Source organism: Falco rusticolus, chromosome 2, assembly GCF_015220075.1.
Source record: "Falco rusticolus isolate bFalRus1 chromosome 2, bFalRus1.pri, whole genome shotgun sequence".
Taxonomy (NCBI): Eukaryota; Metazoa; Chordata; class Aves; order Falconiformes; family Falconidae; genus Falco; species Falco rusticolus.
Window position 1 is genome coordinate 56,494,241 of NC_051188.1, and position 21,671 is coordinate 56,515,911.

Consider the following 21,671-nt stretch of genomic DNA (forward strand, 5'->3'; position numbering starts at 1 on the left):
TATATGGAAACAAGCCTTACGCAACTCAGCTGTCTACTTGTCTTGTCTTCCTCCATTACCTTCCAGTAAGTTTTGAATTCTGTGGCAAAGTTAAACTAAACTGAACACTAGGACAAGTTCCCAAAGAGGTAATGGGAGGCCTGGCCTTGGGGTTTTTCAAGACTGAACTGCAGCTGGCCCTGAGCAAGCTGCTTGAGATCTGACTGACCTTGCTCTGAGCAGGGGGTTGGACTAAAGACCTCCTGAGGTTCCTTGCTGGCCCAGTGGTTCTGTGGCTCAATGTCTGGAACAAATTAGAAATCTAAATAATGATTAAGTTCTATCTGAACTATTGGTTGGAAAGACACCCTGTCAGTGCTCTTAGTTGTGGAAGAAACTGTGGCATGTGCTCAGCTCTAATTATGAACTGGGGAATGGTGAGGGGAAAAGTTGTAGACAGAAGGAAAAACTAGAATTTCAGATACCAGCATTGACCAAATCTATAAGAAACTAGACCCACCATTGTCCTCATAAGTTACTTCCCAGATTCTGTGCTTTATAGAAGGGCCAAATGCTGCTTCAGCTTTTCCAAATGGAATATTAACAATATATTTGAGACAGATTTTTCTTTAACCCAGCTGCAGGTGTAAACTTTGGTATATCTGAATTGGCACAAATCCTTTTCGTTACTTTTTCTCCTCCTTCACCTTTTTCAGTACTTCGTTGTGCAGTAAGTTTACAGTGCATTTTAAAATAATACAGTAATTCATCTAAAGGTTTGCAAGTCAAGTGGTACGCTTCTGAGAGAAATTTCTTGTGACAAAGCATGTACTAATAGAAAAATGGTAGTGTTTGTTAGTCACTGTTAACTTCTTTGAACACAGCAATATAAAACATTAAAAATATGAAAGTTAAAATCCATAGATTTGCTGTATGATGTGCAAGAAGCTTATATTGCTTTTAATAGGTATCTGCATTTTTTATTGCCTTTGCAAAGGGACCCATTCCATCCCATGTTGTCAGAATAGGCAGGCTTTCTGACCTTGTAGAAGTTGTGTACAGAGAAGCAGGGAGGAGGAGGAATCCTCAATGTCAGCATATCTTTTAAGATACTGTGAGCCCTTGCAGTTTCTGCTCAAGCCAGTGGTGTTGAAGTGAGGTAACAACCTTGGCTTTGTCCCCCAGGCTGGTGTTCTTGCTCTGAGTCTGACGCACACCTAATCCGATAGCTTTTTTCTTTCTTCTGGCAAGCTTGATGTTGGTGCAGATTCTGCCCTAATGTACCTGTAAATGTACTTGTAAAGAAAGCCTGAAGGTTTGTGGTGCTACATAGCCTACTGCTGAGAATAGCTCGGATGCAGGATGTTTTTCTCTTGAAGACCAAGCAAAACTGCTAATGCATCCTTCAGGATGTTCAGGTGCCTCCATCATGACGGGTGGAAGACTTCAGAAGTGTTTATGTGCCATAGGTGTTCAGAGTTTAAAGCTGGCAACTGCTGCTTTCTTCAGCTGGAAATTGGAGGTACAGAGTTAAAGGGACTTGCTAAAAACTGCATAGGAAGCCTGTAACGGGGGATGGAACTGAACCTGCATCTCTTAAATCATGTGTCAGCACTCATCTTACTTGACATTTAATGTGTTTTCTGCAAGGTATCAGAGGATAAAATTTAATTTTAAGTGGTTATGTCTGAAAAAAAGGTCATTTTAAATAATTGTCTTTAAGACTTCAAAATACAAATAAAAGGTAGATAGTAGCCTCTTTAATTTTAGTATCTTGCATATGTTGTACATTTGGTAGGTACCAAAAACCTTGACATACCCAGTCATGCTCGTTATATTGGAACAAACATTAATGTATTAGCATGGCATACAGCTTAAAAATATTTAAGATCAGAAAACTAATATGATCACTAAGAATAACTTTCAGTTATGGACACAGAAGTTTCAATACTTAAATGAGACCTAATTTTGGAGATGTTGAGTCATTCCTACAGCTAGTAGCAGCAGTTTTAAAAAAAAATTAAATGCTCAGCTTTAGTGTCTGGAAACTTTGAGCAAGAACTGTACTTAAGCAGCCATACCGTGCCTTGTAATCTGTTCATTGTTTTCTTGGCAACTAGACTTCTTTCAATGCAAACTGAGTATAGAGATGGAAAATAAGTGAAATTTGTGCACCTGTGAGAATCTCAGATTTGTAGGACATTACGATTTTCCTGTTGCTTTTAGAAACAAAATGTCAGGTGAAACACTTGCCTTGCATCTTATATAGAATTGAAACTTGTGGTTTCTTAAAGTTCTTAAATTATACCAAGAAATAGAAAATTCTTATTTGAAAATTCCAGTGTTTCTGAGTTGCTAAATGTGGCAAGCACTTCAGGATTTCAACAAAGTGATGTTGATTCTCAATTGCATAAGACAAGAATTTTGATTGGCGTAGAGAGGGAACTCAAGCATTAAAATACTGTTTGGATATGCTCACAGTAGACCTGCTGCTAAGCAGGTGGTTGTTATATATCACTGGATAATAGACTTCAGTATTAGATGAGATATGAATTTTAATGATAGATAATAGGGAGAGGTGCCCTGTTTAAGGTGAAAGCTAATTTCTTGTTTACAAAGGCTTTTGAGCATCTGAAATGCCATTAGGTGTGAACCGCTGTGACTCCTGTCTTGGGCTTCTTGTTGTCATCCCCAGCCCTCAGTGCTGTTTGTCAGTTCTTATGCCAGAGCCTTACTTTAAGGGGAACTAATAATGTCATGGGACATGATTTAAAAATTCATGGAGTTCTGCAAACTTAATGAGCAAAGGTCTCCCTAAGGTCTTGACAATCAAGTTTTTTTTCTTTAGGACTTCCCTTTAGTGAATAGTGAACTCCTCTCTCATTGGGCATGTTGGCAGGGCATTGGATTTTCAGGTATTCCTGCTGGTTTACCATTTAAGCAGGTAACAGCTGAAAATAGGCTGCGTCTGCAGTGACTTGCAGAAGCAGGCTGAACACATCTAAGGAGTTTATAGTTACTCTAGCTCCCCCATAAGATCTTAGATGTGGAAAATCATAGAATCATGGAATGGGTTGGGTTGGAAGGAACCATCTAGTTCCAACCCCCCTGCCATGGGAAAGGATGCCTTCCACTAGGCCACGTTGCTCAGAGATCGATCCAACCTGGTATATACATTTTATATTTACATATATATATATATAATCTCCTCTACAGTTAAGAGTTTTTCTCTGAAGTGATCAGAAATGGCCTGGAAAGTTCTTTAGTGTCCTTCATATAAAAATGATATGCATAATCCTGTTGCCTCTGTTGCAGCAAAGGGATGTAGGTTTACTAGATGGCCTTTCAGTATGCATATTGGATAGTACCATCCATGGTTCTTGTCACTTTGAAGGTCTCAGCTGTAAGCTGCCTAGAAATAATGTGTTCAGGTGCTTTGGCTGAAACTGCTTATGGTAACAGTTGGGAAGCAAATATATACGGTGCTTCATTACATTGGGGTTTGTTGGGCTTTTGCTTGGAAGAGAATTATTTCCTCTAATTTCTTACAAGCACAGTACCAAGGGTGACCCTGCCAAACAATTTAAGCAAAATTGGCATTGGTTGAGACTTTTCCTGGACCTTGAAATCAAACTGGAAAGCATGAGCTGACTATAACAACCACAGAACTGAACTGTTAAAAGTATTTTATTTAAGTTGAGGTGATTATTTCCAGAAAGTTTTGTGTGCAAGAATAAACGTAGTTTCTGCAGCTCAAAAGTGATGTGATGTGGTGCTTATTCATTATTCTAATATTGTTCTTCAAGTTGTTTTACAATAATTATTTAATTTGCTCCCCTATGAGTAAGTAAAATTATTCTGACTTTATATACCTCAGTTGATCCATCTGAAGAGTTTTTTTCCCAAAGGCTATATAAGGAGTTCATGTCAAAGCCTAGAATAAAATGTTAAATCCCCCGTCCTGCAATTAGGCCATAGGCTGTTCTTTATAGCAAACTAATTCATGACTCAGCCACCTAATTGCAGTGGGACTTCCAATAAGGTCTTGAACATCTACTCATTTATACAAATGATTTTAAGACGCTTTTTTTTGTTGTTGTTTGGAGTTGTTGCTTAAGTAATTAAAGCCTTGCACAATATAGCTTACAAAAGCAAATATTAAATGCAATTAATTGGTAAACTGGAGTGACTTGTTTGCATCAGAATGGTGGGGGTATTATAGGTGTTCTGTATGGATTTACCTATGAAGCTGTAATAATTTCCATTAGAGAGCAAGGTACTCAAACTTTGCAGAAGCTTGCCTACTTTTAGATATACCTATCTATCTCCTGGCACATTCCATAAATCTACACATTTATTTATATATTATAAATATATAATATATTATATAGATATATTCATAATATAAAAATTATAATAAGATATAAAAATATAAATTCTATAGATGTAATAAATATATTTGTAAATACACACATGTTCATTGGTGTGTATTTGCAGGCTCTGCAGACCGAGCCCCTGCTGTTGATTTAACTCATAATGTTAGAAGCTGTAAAGCTACCAAAATACAAAGAATCAAGGTTTAGAAAAAGTGAAAAGTCTTCTCTGGCTGAATTTCTTAAGCCAAGGTAGTAATTATTTTAGAAGTATATATGTTTTTCTTGCTGTTTTGGTTTAAGAACTGGAAGCTTTCAGCAAAAGATTAAGATTGTTTGGTTTCCCCTTGACAATTCTGTGGTCTTGCTGCTTCTCATCCTGGTGTATGAGAGGCTCAGAAACAGGCTAGGGAACACTGTCTATTTGTAGAACCATAGAATGGTTTGGGTTGGAAAGGACCTTAAAGATCATCTAGTTCCAACACCAACACCCCCCCCCCCCCCCCCCCCCCCCCCCGGACACCACTCTCATCTTCTGAAGCTGATGCGAGTTTTTAACTATTGAGGATCCTGTATTAAATGTCCAAGTAATTGTGTGAAAGGGATAAGAAAAGTCTTGATAGTCACACTGGGAATATGTTCTTTCTCTAGATGAGGAAACTTCTAGTTTAAGTTGTGACAGATTTTACTGCAGGCAATCAAAGTTTGCAAGTTACATTATGAAATAATGCTTAGTGGTATTTATGCATGAATTTGTAAACAATCTAATAGGTTTAACTGTAATTTCTGATACTTTAGTTCATATTGCCCAGAATTCTTTTACTGTGTATTTTGGCAGGATTGTTACCACAAATTTTCTGTTAAGTCTGAAATGAAGAGTATTTTTACTGACTTTCTGATATTAGGGACAACAATGATGTAAATAATATCTTTGTCCTTTAAATTACTTTCTTTTTTGAAAGACAATTAGAAGTGTCAGAAATATATTAGTAAAATAGGGGGGAGATGAGACACTCTGCATGTAGAAGGTGATTAAAGTGGCTTAGTACTGAAGACTTCTTTTGATGATTAGGAATAGTTATCATGTATAGATGCCTTTTATATTTAGTGGTCCTAGTATTTAACATGTAAAGCTAGAAATCTTACATCTTTCCACAAACTTCAACAGAATTGAAGCTAGTTATAAGAAATAGTCTTCAAGAATACACGTTTTTGTTCTTTGGTTTTTTGATTATTTTTTTTTTACTCTACAGAAAGTTTCTGCATTTTAGTTGAACATACTTGGCTCTGATACGAAGCTCAGGCAAAAATTCTGGAAAAGATGCAACACTTCAAGAATATGAAATTACAAAGCAGGAACCCATCTGAACTTTTTAGTAACTTCTCCTGTACTGGTCCAGCTTGCTTTTCCTGCCCCCTGTTTAGGAGTACTGGGTAATCTCTGGCACAGTTTATTAGTCTTGGTGTGAGGTATTTGTTGGGGGTTTGTTCGGTGGTTTGTTTGCTTTGTAATTCTTACTCATTTATTCTTTGCTTTTATTATATTTTCACTGCACATCATCTTTGGTTTTTATCTTTATCCAATGACAGTTGTAACCAGAAATCTGGTAAGTACCTTGTAAAAGAGATTCAGATGCAATGTCAAGCACTGCCCATGGTTTTTTTCTCCCTGAGTAAAATGAGAGGTAGAGAAAACAGGAGGTAAAAATCTCTGAGGATCATTTCCATAGCATTCATCTTGAGGCTTTCTGACTGTTATAAGCTGTTAATTCAAAGTATACATACTAACCTAAACAGAAATGTGGATGATACATGTGCCATGTGAGGTAAGATCAAATATAGAAACTGTTTATCATTGTGTGAAGTGTAAGGCTGTGTGGTCAGTGGTGCATGGCTGGGCCACATAAAACATTTAAAGTCTGTGTATTTATTGATTCTACGTGGCTATGGTGTCCATCCTCGGGAAAACTGAGGGATTTACTGCAGCCTGTTGGTCCCAGAAACTCATTAAAGATGGATAGAAACATGGGTTTTAGCATTGAGTAGTTATCTGGGACTGGGAATTACATGCTGGTTGTCTTTTATGCAGTAATGACTGTGCCGTGACAGTAGCGATATCCTGGATATGATGGTATTTGACTCTGCACCGGTGTCTTTCATGGGGCTGTAAATGGCTGCAATTGTATTACCTCTTCAGGAGTTGCCACTGCTCAGTATCTTGTCACGCTGGAGCTTAAGATCGTGAGATCATTTAAACAGGGTGAGGTACCTTGTTCTTTAAACATGTTCTGCAAACACGTGTAATTGGTCTTGCAAAAACTTGCGCCTGAAGAGGTCTTGAAAAGTCAAGCCTTCCTGTGCTGCATTTGAGTATATTTCTTACAGGCTCTGCTATGATGTTTGCCCTAGAATATATACTGTGCTGCACCGACAGAGATGAAACCAGCAGGCATTCTCATTTTCAGGTGGCCTTCATGCTTTTCATTAGGAGCGATCAGTGCCGCTTGAAGCTTTTCAGCAGTATTGAGGAAATTGGATTTTCCTGCTCCAGGAACAAGGAGCAGAACTGTGCCACTTCTCCCCCTGCCCATACCTTAGTGCTGGAGATGGGCAGCACTGAGAGGAGAGACCCCTGCCCAGCTCCTGCAGTGGGCTGAGCTGCCCCCTCGGACATCCTGCAATGGCAGCAGCAGTCCGGCTTGTCAGGGCTCTGGTATAGATGAGGAGTGGGAGGTTAGCCTCTTTAGCTCTGCTATAAGTATTTGTGAGTAGGTTAGGTCCTACTTGAAGCTTTTGGAAGCATTCGTGAATTCCTAAGTTTGGCAATTTTATATATTTTTTCAGGTGTTGTATGGAAGGGTCTTGCATTGTTGCTTGGGTGTTGCAGGGCAGATCTTGGCTTACTGAAATCCAGCAGGGTGAAAAGCGTGTGAGGAAGAGGTGATGTTCTTGCCCTCAAATTTCATTGGAATTGTGTAATTCCACTATGTCTGAGAAATCACCCTTCCCCGTTGCGGGCCTGTGCTGCTGCACAGCACCTCAGTGGTGGGTCTACCAATGCCTGGCCAGTCCAAGCTCTGCAAATGGTGAGTGAAGCCTCCAGGAGCAGGCAAAAGTCACCTCCAGCAAGATCGGCAGCCATGGTGAGGAGAGCACTGAGGGAGGAGTCTCCCCCGTACCTATCAGAAATAAATTTGCTCGGAATACAAAGTGAGGCAGGAAATTCTGGCACTGTTGTGAGATAAAGGGTGGAGAGCCAGCCTGAACTTCGGAGCTTGTAGGGCTTGATTTAGTTGAGAGCTAGGGTTTCCATGGTGTGTTACCAGAACTCAAAAGCTGGGAAGTACTGTGTGGAGACCTCCAGGGACTCTGAATGAAGATGAGCAGGGGCTGGAACCACTATGTGGAACCACATAGTTTCTGTAAAGACCTTTTGGTTGATGTATGGCACTGACCAACACACAGTCAATTCGTCATCATCTCGGTATTTGGGGAAAACAATACATAGATGTCCGGTCTGGCTTTCCCATGCTCAGCTTGGCTCTGGCAGGACTGGTACTGAACTGGAGCTCATAAGCCCATACTGGAGCCAGTCTTCCACTCAGTATCCATGGGCTGTTCTGCCATTACTTGCCATATTCCAACCTCTGTTATTCTAGATAATGAATACTGACTTTTCTATATAGAAAGACAAATTGCATGACTCTGTGTGCATACATATTACAAACAGTTTCTATATATATTATAGGCAGGCATAAGAATACATACATATATATAAAACCAAAATATCTTAAGTCACGCAGAATATACATACATAATCAGTATTTTCTCTGTAATGTTGACTACTCAAAATTTAGGTAGTACAAGGATATATTTTGCAAGAGTAACTTTTTTTTTGTCCTGTGAAGATGAGTTTAATAAGATGACATCGTGAGAGTTTTGCAGAAACATTTTCTTACACAATTTAATGTTGCAAAGTGGTTATTGGACAAATCTGAATTATAAGGTGAATAAGGCTATTGACTGTAGAATTCCCATCTTATTTTTGGTGGTGAAGGTTGGTAATGAATAATGTAAATACAGGAGGCAAAAGCAGGAAAAAGCAATACATATAAGTGCTTCTGTCTGTTCCACCTAATAGTTCCTAGATGGTCCTGTGCAAATAAATTAAATTAGACTTTTCACATCTATCCTGTCAGCTTGTCAGTTCTTCTTTTTGTTTGGTAGTACAAAACTGCATTATTTCCACCACTCCGTTTCCCAGGTGCTAAGTACTCAGTATTAAATAGATCCTCAGATATTTAGTTGCCCAGCTTTTCTAGGGTTCCTAAACCTTTTAAAGTACTTGAATATTTCAGTGGAACTGGCTATAAATCTGCAACAAGTGAGGGTTGGGTTTTTCCCCCTCATATATGTTTCTCAGTGAATTGGAGTGATCTTGCAGAACGAGAAGTAATCTTGTGTTTTAATTCTGGCTCATCTAATTCTTTGCTGAATGGTTGTCAAGTGGCTGCTCTGAATTTCTCAATTTTTCCCACTGGTAAAATTCAGAAGATAAAGGAATACCTGGAGGAGCTGGTGGGGGGCAAGGGAAGTTTGGGGTCCTCAGATACCAAGAAATGTGAAAGTGTACCCTATTCCACTTTCATTGAAGGGGTTTTAATGCTGTACAGCAAATACAATCGGACGCATGCATCTGAACAATAAAGATAAAAAGAAATGTTGAATTACTCTCTTTATCTGTTGAATGCCATCCATCTTATGTAATTAAAGACTATGCTATCATGTGTTTAAATGCGGGAGGACAGATTTCAAGATGCTTGTGTGTATTTTGGTACTTAATTAATGGCAGCTTAGCTCTTGCTAGAGTTCCAGAGGTATCGTTGTGCTAAATACTGTATATCCACAGAGTAAGCAATGGCTTGTGCCTCTTCAGATGGTAAACGAGGATAGGATAAATGGTGAAAGGGGAATTCTCTACAATTGTTGACCGCAGCCCCAGACTGTGGATTAAATGACATTCCCATAGTTAGCAAAGATGCATAACTAAGTTTAGAATTTCAACTGCATCTTGTGGCCTAGTTGGACCAATTTTTGATACTGCTGCAGTGGTGTAAGAGTTGCTGAGGTGGTTTGAGAAGTCACTGCCCTTTTGTCCTTTCCTGACTCTCTGGGAGCCCACTGTCCCTGCAGTAGAGCCCACCAGGAGCACATAGGTTCCTTGTTCCAGTGCTGAGTTTCATCATGACTGTTAGGTTAGACCAAGCTGCTGGATGTTTCCCTCAACCAGCTGAGACACGTGCACCGGATCTGCTCTGCTGCCCTGCCTGGGATGCAGGGAGGGTGGGTGGGATGGATGGAGAAGGGGTTATAGGTGCCTTCAGGACAATGGCATCTCCAACTGCTGCAGGTGTCAGCTGTGACTGTTGTCTGTCTGCAGCTGTCTTACTCAAGTGATTTGACTCAAAGCAGTAATACTAAGCTAATACAACATAGAAAATCAGGTTTAAATTAAGAGGGAACCATCTTGTTTCTCTTGAATCTTTGTTTAGTTTAAGTGCTAAAAGCTGTAATCAGTTTTTCTCTCAGTCCTTGTTGCTTTCATGAGAAAACCTGTGTAAGAGTATTTTGGAAATAAGCCCAGTGTTTTCTTCTCTGCTATGGCAAATATGTAAATTTAAAACCTGACAACACTTACTTAGTTCCATATCTGAAGAAGAGTTTATGCATGTGAGGATGGAAAAAAGGAGGACAAGAATTTGAATTTTTTTAAAAAAATTGGCAAAGATCCCCTCACAAGGAGGTGCAAAGTAATAAATTCCTTCATGGCTTATATGATCTATTGTGCTGTCCAAGTTGATTATGAAGCAGAACTGTGATAGTATTGCCAGGAACACTTTTTTTTTCCCCCTTTTGTTTAACTGGCATAATGGTGTGAATGCTGCAAGGGAGAGTTTACATATTCTGTATTGACTAATACATGTTTTTATATAACAGTACTTCTGTGTGCGTACGGTACTTGAAGTGGGCTATGTTTCCTGAAATTGCAAATGAATTTACTGGCCCTTTGGTTTTCTCCCTTTTATTGCTAACCTGAGAGTTCTGTGTATATTAACCAAAGATAAATGTACTCTTGGAAGGGAGAGTGATGCATCCTTATCACAAGCAGAAAATAAAATATGATACCAGTTCAGGGAGAAGGAGGACGTAATGTTGAAGGGAGGGTTGGACGTCCATCCTGTTCTTAGACCCTGAGATCGCCATCATAAAAAAAATTAAAAATATTATATTCCTGGTTTCTGTGCTGTGGAAGTGTTCCTGGCAGATTGCCTGGCGGGAAGGAAAATTCAGTGGAGGAAGCATTCCCTAGAACTCAAAGAAGGCTCTAGGGGGAAAGAGATGTGTAACAAATTGCTAGAATGTGAAATATGCAAAGCATTTTTTCAACGTAAAATTTTAAGGTCATCCAAATGTTTCTTTTCCTGTTGGGTCTGTACTGATTGCTGATAGATGTTTACATTTAGAATGTTTCCATTTTAAAAATATAATTATTGCTGTTGTTCTTTGTGTTTGTTTGTTTTGTTTGTTTGTTTCAAACTGTAGGTATGAGAAGGTGCCAGTAATTCTGGTTGGTAATAAAGTGGACCTGGAAAGTGAGAGAGAAGTATCGTTGAGCGAAGGCAGAGCCTTAGCTGAAGAATGGGGCTGCCCCTTTATGGAGACCTCTGCTAAAAGTAAAACAATGGTGGATGAGCTCTTTGCGGAAATTGTTAGACAAATGAACTATGCAGCACAGCCAGACAAAGATGACCCATGCTGTTCTGCATGTAATATACAATAGCATTAAAAATGACCTAACCTGGACTTAATTTGCAGAAATTTTGTAAGGTGGTAAAACTGTCTACTTCACTTCCTGGTTTGTGGGTCACTTGAAATACATCTGTAGTGAAGTAGCAACATGAACTCAGAGCTGAGCATTGAAAGTCAATCACTGACTCTGAATATAATTGGGTTAAATGACCACATCTCACCCATGTTTCCCTTTGAGCACCTGCAATGTTATGGCACAGCCAGTTGATCTACAGGGTCGTTCCGGTTGAGCGTCTGTGTGTTGTCAAGTCAGACAGCAACAACGGCAACTATTTCTGAAGAAGTTGGAAAACTTTTGGAAATGGGAAACAAAAGCAGTGGAGATAATATCTCTGAAGACCATTCACAACTAGCAAAAGTGCGAAAGGAGAGCCAAGTCTTTCAGTGTCTAATTACCGTGCTTCAGGATGTGCGCTATCACTTGTGGCCAAGTTTGTTCAGTCAAATACATTGATTTCACCAGAACTTCTGACAGTGTTAGAGGAAGAGGCTACCAGAGACCTATATAGTTTGGATTTTTTTCAAAATTGATGCTATTATTTCTACACTTTATCCCACATCTTGAAATAGAAAACATTGAATCAGTGTGTGAAATGAGAGGCAAGATCTGAAAACAAAAGACGGGTGAAGAAACAGTCTGGCATTGGAATGTTTAAAATCTTTCATTTTGCTGCTCAAAAATGGAGGATCGCTTCAGGTTTTTGGTCTGCAAAAAGCCAAACAAACCCTCTGTTTACAAAGCAGGAAGCATCTTTATTTATCACTTTACTGAACCAGGAGGAAGCAACTGTGATGAAAAAAAATTGCTGAGCCTTACTAACAAGGAACACTTTAATAGATTAACTAGTACCATCTTGTAAGGAAAATTAAGCCATGTTGCATCCATATGTTCCCTTCTGCAGAAACCTCGTGGGACAGTATGAACATCCTGCATTTTTAAGTTTGTTAAAGACAACAGTTTTTCTTGCCTTTAAGGGCTACGTTCTCTGGTGTGATCCCTAACTAACCTTTGAAAATCAAGTTTGCTATTTGATAGCTTTAATGTTGAAAACTTAAATTGAATAACCATGTGAAATCATTTGTTTCAGAGGTGAAATAGTTACGGTTGTAATTCCTTAGGTGAGTGTGGAAATGGCTTTTTAATTGCCTGACACACTATTCAAAGGTTGCCCCAATTATTGTAGTGTTAAATGGTGGGAGCAAATATTTTATTTTGAAAGGATGCTCGAGCTCTGACTTGCTAGTTTCATAGCAGTGAAGTATTTATCATTTGCATGACTAATGGCACAGAAATACCTATTCTGAAGTCTTACAATCAAAGTATAGAGAAGTTTTCAATCACAATGTTTAGATTTTAAATGCTGGAGAGATTGTCTTGAGCTGGATCTTTTAATAGGTAAAATTGGCCATAAAAATAGAGTCACTGAGCCTGTGGTCTAAATAACACCATGCATTTATTAGTTTTTCAATCTTGTGCAGTAACAGTGTAGTTCCTTGTGTTTAAATGAGTGAAAACAGGGGTGCTGGGGTGTGTGTGTGTGCGCGTTGAGTGTGTGTGTGTGTATGTGGCCCTTAGAAATGCTGTAATTGGAGTTAGGTTCGAGAGTTTTGCCTCCATCTGCAGAACTTCCTAAAAACGCTCTCATCTGCTACAAAAGAAACTTGAGTACAAAACGCTTTGCAGATTTTCATACATAAATGCCCTTAACATTTTGAATTATAGTTCAGTGGATGATAACTAAAGGAAATCATATTAATGGAAGAGAACTGGCCATCTCTGCCCTTAATCTTTCAAGACCTTTCCACAGCCAGTGTATCAAAGGGCATTAGATGTCACAAAACATTAAGCCTTACTAGAACGTAAATGTAGCCCGTTTCCCATCTACCTTGCAGAGCTTTCGTTACTGTACTTTGTTCTCTTAGGGAGATAGGCACACTGTTTATTTCTGGCATCTGAATGCCCATGTTGGGTGCTCTGAATCGCCCTCCTAGAGGCACCTACCTCTTTCCATTGACCATATAGCAAACTTTGGTCCTCAGAGTCACACAACTTATATGCCTAAACTAGATGGTATGAATGTTCTCTTACCCCCACTCCCCATCTGCCCGTTGTGTCAGCCGCCAGGCTTAATCAAGATGTCAGATGTGGAATTAATGATATTTCAAAGTTTAAAATGTCTAGATTGGGAAATGATTTATTGAGCGTTACAACCTCTCTTGTAGAACAGCTTGCCAGTGTGAGATCCACTGCATAAGCCCTCAAAAACCCCAACCAAACCCAAATTTGAAACTGAGTTGCATGTTATGCAATGTTATTTGCAGAGATGACAAAATATTACCTCACAGATTGTTCATCAACCAAGAAAATGACATGAAGTACAGTCTGAACAGCCTAACATGAAGTTCTTAATATAAAACAGATGGGCTTTTAATATAGGAAAAATTTCACAGTAAATTTTTAACAGAAAATATTAATGAAAAAATCTCCCAGTCTTGTTTCTTCATTACACTCTTGTATTTTCAAAAACATAAGCCGTATGTAAGCTACCACACAATGTGGCGGGGGGAGGGGAAAGCGTAAGTGATGTCTTTCATCGTATAGTTTTGAGGAAGTAGTTATGCACTATTTGTATTTCCACTAACGTGAAGATAGTGGAGCTTGAATCAATGACAGTTGCACTCGACAGATTTTTCAGATTACAGAGGTAGCAGAAAGGGAGGTAAGTGAGCCACGCAGCAGCTGCATGGCCACCCTGCAGGAGTCATCGGTCTTGGATCACTGTTTCATTTGTACCCTGATAGGATTACCAATTCTAGTATTTGAAAGTTTCTTATAACATGCCTTAAAATATTATGATTTGTTCCAAAGACCCGCTTTTCTTTTGGCTGTTCTTGTAGAGCTTTGTACTTTTCTACAAAGACAGCATTTATCCAGTTTTGGTTTTTGGTTTGTTTGGTTGGTTTGTTTTTGTTTTTTTTAAATGTTGCAACTTTTATTCTTTTAAGCTGTGATAGTGAGAGCAACTGTTTCCTCTTTCCCTTAAAAATATACACAAAAACTAGTCAAAGCAAACAAACCAGAATTGGATCACGAGTATTAAACATGATTGCATTGAGTTTTCTTTTGGGTTGTTTTTGGTTTGTTTGGTTTTTTTCTTCCCTGTTGCATCTTTTCCCCCTGCCCGCCCCTTCAGAGCATCAAAAGAATTTTGGTGACATTTTCTGTTCTGGTTCTAGCCTCTCCCTAACCCCAGTGCTACAGTTGCATTACTTTTCTGTGGGAAAACTACTGGTATTTGCTTTCCTGTGTAGAATGTTGCCTAAAGATGTCAGCCATTTGGTTGGGGGGTTTTGTGCATGTTTGGCTTTTATTTTTGTTTGGTTTTTTTTACCAGTGTGCCATCAGAACACTGGTTAGGCTTTAATTGTGAAACTCCGCAACAAAAGCAAATGTTTGACAACTGCAGGAGGCTTTTATCTGCATTGTTGTGCATCTGTTAATTCTTGATCAGGGTTTGAAGAAAGACTGAAGTGGGTTCTGGAATCAGGCTTAACGCTGTTGATTTGGAGTTTCCTAGGGGTGAATTAATGTATTTCACAGTTAATTGTTGAGCTCTAATACAACTGGCAACTTAAAATGGGGCAACAGTTTGTTTTGTAACAATGTCAGTTGTTTAAACCTTGATGTTTCAAATAAAACAAGAATTGTACATAGAACTCAATGCAAACTCAGCAGTTGTATTTGGAGTTAAATTATTTTAACAAATAAATTTATTTAATGAAATCTTCCTTGCATTTCCTGTATTATACACTTTGATTTGATCAAAAAGTTCATCCAACGCTGACATTAGCCAGTAATTTCAAACAACACTGTAAACTATTTGCAGTTCAGCTAAGTATTTCTTGCCAAAATGTTCTTCTGGTACAAATTAAATAGCAATACATAAAAAGCAAATATACTTTTAATTTTTATGGATGGATGGATGTTGTGATTTAAGTTATAAGCTTGATAAAGAACCATAGCGAAGGTGGTTACTTAGAGGAATATATGCTGACAAAAGTCAGTAAAATAGTATTTGATAAGGTATGGCTCTTGGTATGACAAGAGAGGAGTAGGGCTTATTTTAAAATATAATAAAATGATGTATGAAGTTGCTCAATATATGATATAGTTAATATGCAGAACTACTTCTATAACACCAAGGTTGCAAAGGGTTAAAAAAGGATTGTTTGTTATATCAGCTGTTCAATTGATGAGTGTTTTGCAGGCTTTCAGCACCATACAAAAGGAGTTAGTGTTAGAAAGAACTTCAAATACAATTAGCATTGCAGAGATTTATAAATGAACAGTTGAGCTAATGCTAACAGGATTATTCTAGCTAATTGGCACAGATCAGCAGTTACATTTCAGTCATGCCAGTATCACTAAAATACCCTGTTTTCAGTAATGATAGGTGCTTGGTAGTGTCTTGTTTTCATGTCATGTGTGCCATAAGGAACAAGAAGCCTGAGGCTGGCACATCTTAAAAGCTCCTAGTTCTATGGATAATATAGAAGGCTGACACATACTGCTAATTCTATGGGTTTGATTTGCCCATTCATTCTGTAAACCAGTTCCAGGGGAACTTTTGCTAATGGGCTCTTGCAGTCCCGTTAACTTAGTAATACCCTTTTGTTTTGCCAAGAAGATACCTATGTAGGAGCAACAGGAATTCATTGGGGTGTTCTGTACAGTCCGAAAAAGATGCCAGTGTGCTACGTGCTCTTTTCAAATAACTGAATAACTTGGAACACTTTGAATATTGTCCTCCTAACAAATGCTTTCTCATGACCACCACCACCCCACCCCCCTTTTTTCTTTTTTAGTTACTGCAGGAAACTCATTAACTCTGAGAAAGCTTTCTAAAATATTTTGATTGGAAATAAATATCTTATTATCACTCCTCCGTGAGTCTTACTGGATCATCAGTCTTTGGTCGCTTCTGTTGCTTGACCAGGGAGTCACTGGACTACATCTTCTACCCTAGGTTACCCTCTGTAGCTTTCTCTCCCTTGTTGTTCATCTGCTGCCTTGTCCTTTCCGCTCCATCGAAACAACATCCTCTTCTGAGAGCTGGAAGAATTGTTCTGGAATTGCTGACAACTGGTTTTATTGCTCTGTCTGCCTCACACAAGTGTACTTGGTATGCAGTCATGTCGTCTTCTTGCAGGCACCGACCTGATCATTCTCTGGTAATAAATACAAATTTCCAGCTTGCAGTGGCTCTGTTTGGATGCACTAGCACCCTGGTCAGTTGTCTTACACATAATTCCTGTTTTACCATAAAACCTGCAGAAAGACTTGTTCTGTTTTGCTGTGCTAATTGCAGTCATGGAATTTGCAGACTTTTTGAGCTGCAAGTTTCTCATCTCTCTTCATAGGGAGGTCACTTTATGCCTGTGAATACATCTGGATTTTGACTCCAGTTGTTACTTTTTTAACTTTGACTGATGGTTGGTACAACATGTTTTTCTTACCTTCTCACACTGGAGGTAAAAAGTTAGTGTAACATTTAAAATTTCTTTATTTTTTTGCCTCAGCTCCTACAATTATACTCATCATGTGGTCCTTTAATTTTAAATGGCACTTTTACTTGAAAGGTGACTATAAAAGCACTGTCTCGATGGCTGGAGTACCTAACTGTGTTCAGAATTGTATCTGTGCACACTTTACTAAATTTTGTGCCTATTTCCATAGCAAAACCAACCCAGCTTGGAAGCAGGAGCAGCAATTACCCTAGCTCTGCCTCCGAGGCACAGGCCAGGCAGAGCCCACACTGATGTTCGGACAGTGGGTTGAATTTGCAGGCTGGATTGCAAGTGGGTGGAAGGAAAAGCCATATTGCTGTGAACGAGGCGCTATGCAATACTGGAATTGCTAACAGCAAATCTTCATTCCACTTTGCTGGAACTGGTTTTTCTGTGTACTTTCAAGTGCACACTTTTGGTTTGACTGGAATATGAAGCAGTTCAGGGAGCGCTGAGAATTTAGTTCAAACTTTTCATGGTGCAGTGACCACATATGCAGGCTATTGGAAAACATACCTGCCTGCTCTTCCTTAGGAGTGTTTGCAAGGCCAGCCAGCCACACAGTAAGCTCCCTAAAGAATGGAACAGTGAGGTTGTTAGTTGGCAGGAGTTGAGGGGAACAGGGATGGATCTAGGTAAAGAGGTGAAAATATAAAACTGAAAGATTGTTTAAGAAAAATATGTAGGCAGATGGTGTTACATTGAATGGGAGAAATACAGTGTTTATTTTTTTCACTGAGAAATACAGGCCAAGATTAAGGGTATTCCTACATAACTTCAGCTAATAAGCACTTTTATGTAGGTAAATCTGAGAACTGGATCTTAAAAGTAGCCTTCTACAAGACATTTCTTTTCATTAAAAAAAGTATAAAGCTGCTTCTTGAGGTGTTGAAGGGAAAGATTCTGAATACTTGGAGTTTTTTCTTCTCTTTAAAGTCTTTGTACAGTTTAATAACCAAAAGACATTGTCCCTAAATACTTGAGGTGTGGCACCTTAGCTTTCCAGTTGTACAACAGTTTAGAAAAATATGCTTTCATCCTACAGCTGAGAATATACTTTAGATTACAGCTCTTTTGGTTATTACATAGGCTTCTTTTTACTAGTCATCCTCTGATCTTGCAGATGGAATAGATAATCGAACTGATTAAGGGTTGCCTCGCACTTTCCAGTATGAGACAATGTGATCAGTTTTTTTTATTGCTGCCTGAAATACATAGTAGAGTTCCAGTTCTCTCAGGGTGATCTATCTGTCCCAGATTTGGGGGCGGGTGATTGTTCTCTTTTTTTTTTTTTTTTTTTCTTCATTTTTTTAATGGTTCAGCTATTTCTAAGTATAACATAAAGGAAGATGCATCATTCTGCACATGCTAAATTCTTGAAAACATTCTGTTAAGGACCTGGCACCTTTCTGCTTTGAACCACTGGGATATTGCCCTAAAATACCACTGTCTCAGGACATGGGTCTAAACTTGGCCAAGTTATAAGCCTCTGAAAAAATGGCTTACCTGGTATGAAGAGAGATGGAAATATGCATCCAAACTCTTCAGCTGCCACTGGATATGCTTTCAAGCCTTTGTGGTTCATCTATAGTAACTGCTGCATGCCAGGCACAGTCCATGGTCATATAGATATATGTGTGTATATCTAAGCACACTGGGTAGCAGCTGAGAAAAAAGTGGGAAAGAGCAGGATTAGACTGTTCAGCAGGGAGGATTTCCAGCTGTAGCCCTTGATGTATCTTGTTCAAGAAACAGGAATTGGTTTTGCTGATGAAGTCCTCTAGGAGCAGATTCAGAGGCAGACTTCCAACACCAGTGGCAGAGGTCTGGCCTGAATGCAGGGACATCGTAACCTACCTGATGGCTCATGGCTGGTGCAATGACACAAGAAAATCTTTCCAAAAGTGTTAGCATAATTTTACTTTGAAGTCTTTGTCCCTTTAAGTAAAGCAATAATAAGTTAACCTTTACACTATTTGCTGCGTGAGATTTTAATTACAGGAACATAAGTAATTGATTAATCCAGAGAAGATGAGATTCTGCAAAGCAAAACAGATGACTCTTATGTGTCCTGTTGATAGAAAGTAAATGAATTAAGACTTTCAATGCAATGTGAATTAACACACTTCTCAAATTCTCTGTGAAGCCTCAAGAGCTGTGTCTGGTGCTGCTGTAACAGGATAGCTTTCTTTCCAGACCCGTGTAGTTCCCTAACTGCTTTTTGGTTAAAGTTTACATTTTTTCCTGAGTGGCGAGTGGCTCTATTGTAAATTTGTTCTGGGGAAGGCAACCCTTAAAGTGAGTTAGATGCAGTATTGATTTCATATTTAGCTTTGTGTTTTAAGATGGAGGGTGATAACCAAAACTTCTGGTTCTGCCTAATTTTTCAGGGAAGGGTATGGCTGTGAAGATTCAAGGCTTTCCAGAAGCTCTCGTAAGAGCTGGTACCTCTTTATTAGGTGAACTGAAGCACCTTTTATTGATGAAGGTGGTATTTGCGGTTAATTTTGGGAATGTGCTTATTCACACAGTCAGAGGCCATGAAGTGTGGGTGTGCATTTACAATGTGTGGCTGCTGGTTCCCCTTTTCAGCTGGGGAATGCTATGTGTGACATGCATGATAGTTTATTGGGATAATCCCAACTCTCTGCATTTAAAGTGGCAGTTAACCTGTCAAGTGGACATTTTTAATCCAGGATGTCTGGAGACAAGCTATATGAGATGACAGTGGAGAGGAGGCTCTCGTCTCTGCTTCAGATCTAAAGCAAAATGCTCCTTTTCTGGGTCAGTTTTTGTGGTTACAAGAAATTCAAAGTGTAGTAAGTATTGTTTTCTCCTGATCGGGAGAAGGCAGCCCCAGTTTCAGAGCTCTTTGGTTTGTCTAGAAACATATATTAGTAAAAACTTTGTGGTTGTCAGTAGGGAAGAAGGATAGCGACAGTGAAGATTAACTGCTTATCAAGTCTCTTCACCCTTGGCAAGTCACCTCTGCCATTGGGTGAGTGTCATGTTCTCATGTTCAGCTTTTTTTCTACGTGGAAAACAACTTGTTTCATGTAGTACAAGAGAGATTCTTCCCTATTTTTTCCTTTTTTTTTTGTTTTTTTATCTTGTCTTAGCTTTCTCAGCTTTGCACATAGGAGCCACTGCTCTTGAATCAATAGTTCATGGCAGAAGCCCTGTTTCCCCTGCTCTCAGGAGACATTCTTACTCAGAAATGTACAGAGCCAGTGTATCACTATAACTATAAACCTAGTTTGCTTATTTATAAGTGGCAGATTTTCCAGGAAATTATGAAGACCACACTGAAATTTTTCATTTGTTCAAAATTTCGGCATGTTTGTCTGAAGTTAAAATGGAAAAAAATAAAAAACAACACTAAAACCCAAGCAAACAAGGTGGAAAACAATACAAGCTCAGTTCAGGTTTCCTCATGGTAACTCCAACAAAAAATGTTTCAGCTACTACTTGACACCTTTATGTGTTCAGAAATCTATAAATGCAAATAAAAAGAAGCAAAAAGGGAAGACTGGTGGGGAGTGGTGGTGGTGGCAATGTCAAAATAATCCATAAGGATCTTTGATCAAGTATAAAAAGAAGATGCTGGAAGCAGGTGATGACTCTGGGCTGGATGGTAGTAATGACAAGAGAAGTTCAAGAAAAAAGAAAGTTCACTGTTCTCTACCTATACATGTCCCCCTATAAGGGAGCTCAGATGAACAGCATCTCTACGTGCACTGGGAGATGCGCGGCATGCTCTGGCAATGGTGCTGTGAGCACCGAGAAAGCTGGGTTAGCATTGCAGCAGCTGCTAGATTCACCTTTAGCAAAGCTTTCCTACAGACCACAGCTGGGACTTCCTGTGTTTAGAAACACACAGCTACTTTAACAAGTCATGTAATTGCTCCTAAACCTGTGATTTCCTTAAAAACCAACCTTCAGGTGCTGTCCCTCACAGAGGAAGGGTGGGGTGTCATCCCTCTTTCCAAGTTGTTGGTCAGGAACTGCACAACTCGAGCATGCGGAATACTTGCTCTGCCTTGTGCAGCTGCCACAGAGGATGCTTCCAGATAAGCTGGGCTAAACTGGCTGCTGTGGTTTCAGAGGTTGCTGCTCTGCCACCCTGTGAGAGGGCTATAGCCTGCGCTTCCTCCTGACCGGCTGCAGGTTGGTGTGGTCCCAAATATCTCTGCTACTGGATTTCTCCTGGCTCAACTGGTGCTGTTTTCTGTTGTACCGCCCAATATGTGCAGTAACTGACTGACCCAAAGATCACTTGGTAGCTTTTCTGCTCTGTGTAAGAAATAATCTTTGAGATCAGCCCTCTTAGACTAATTAAGCAGAGATCCCCTCTAATCCCCTTAGAGCAGACCTCCTATTGCCCTAGCTTGTGTGGACAGACCCCATAAAAGCTCTGGCCATTGCCTGATCGCTGAAGTAACTGTGTACTGGCCACAATAAACATGCTGCCAAAGGTGTATCAGCAGGGTAATTCAGCATCCGTGCTGTCAGATTTGTTAGGATGCTTGGATGCATTAATTTTGCTGAGTTGCACCAACAGCAAAGCAGCTTGATGCCCTGGAGTGCGATGTCGTGCCTGTGTGGGTTTCTAGCACTGTGAAATGCCTGCAGTGCTGCACTGCAGGCACATTTCTAGCTGGCTTTCTCCAGGATGTGCCTCCTGCACGCCACTCTGACAACATCCTTGACAAAACCTGCGTGCTGCTACCTGTGGTTAAGCTGCAGACCATGCTACCTCTCAGGGTGGCTCAGACCCTTATCCTTGGCCTGCCCGTGTCCAAGCCAGAGCTGAAGTGTCTTGGTGCTGGAAGTGGTATGTGGCCGTCCTGGGGGACCCTCTCCAGAGAGACACATCAAGCA

The 21,671-nt window shown here is 39.6% G+C and overlaps 1 protein-coding gene across 1 annotated transcript in view; it reads left to right on the forward strand.

Annotated features, from left to right (window-relative positions):
• The window catches only part of RAP2A (RAP2A, member of RAS oncogene family), a 32,483-nt gene extending 17,477 nt beyond the window's left edge, over positions 1-15,006 (forward strand). The window contains exon 2 of the mRNA XM_037377273.1: positions 10,956-15,006. Within this exon, the coding sequence (XP_037233170.1) occupies positions 10,956-11,193 (238 nt within the window). The 3' untranslated portion in view covers positions 11,194-15,006. The remainder of the gene's footprint in view (positions 1-10,955) is intronic.
• Positions 15,007-21,671: the final 6,665 nt, after the last annotated feature.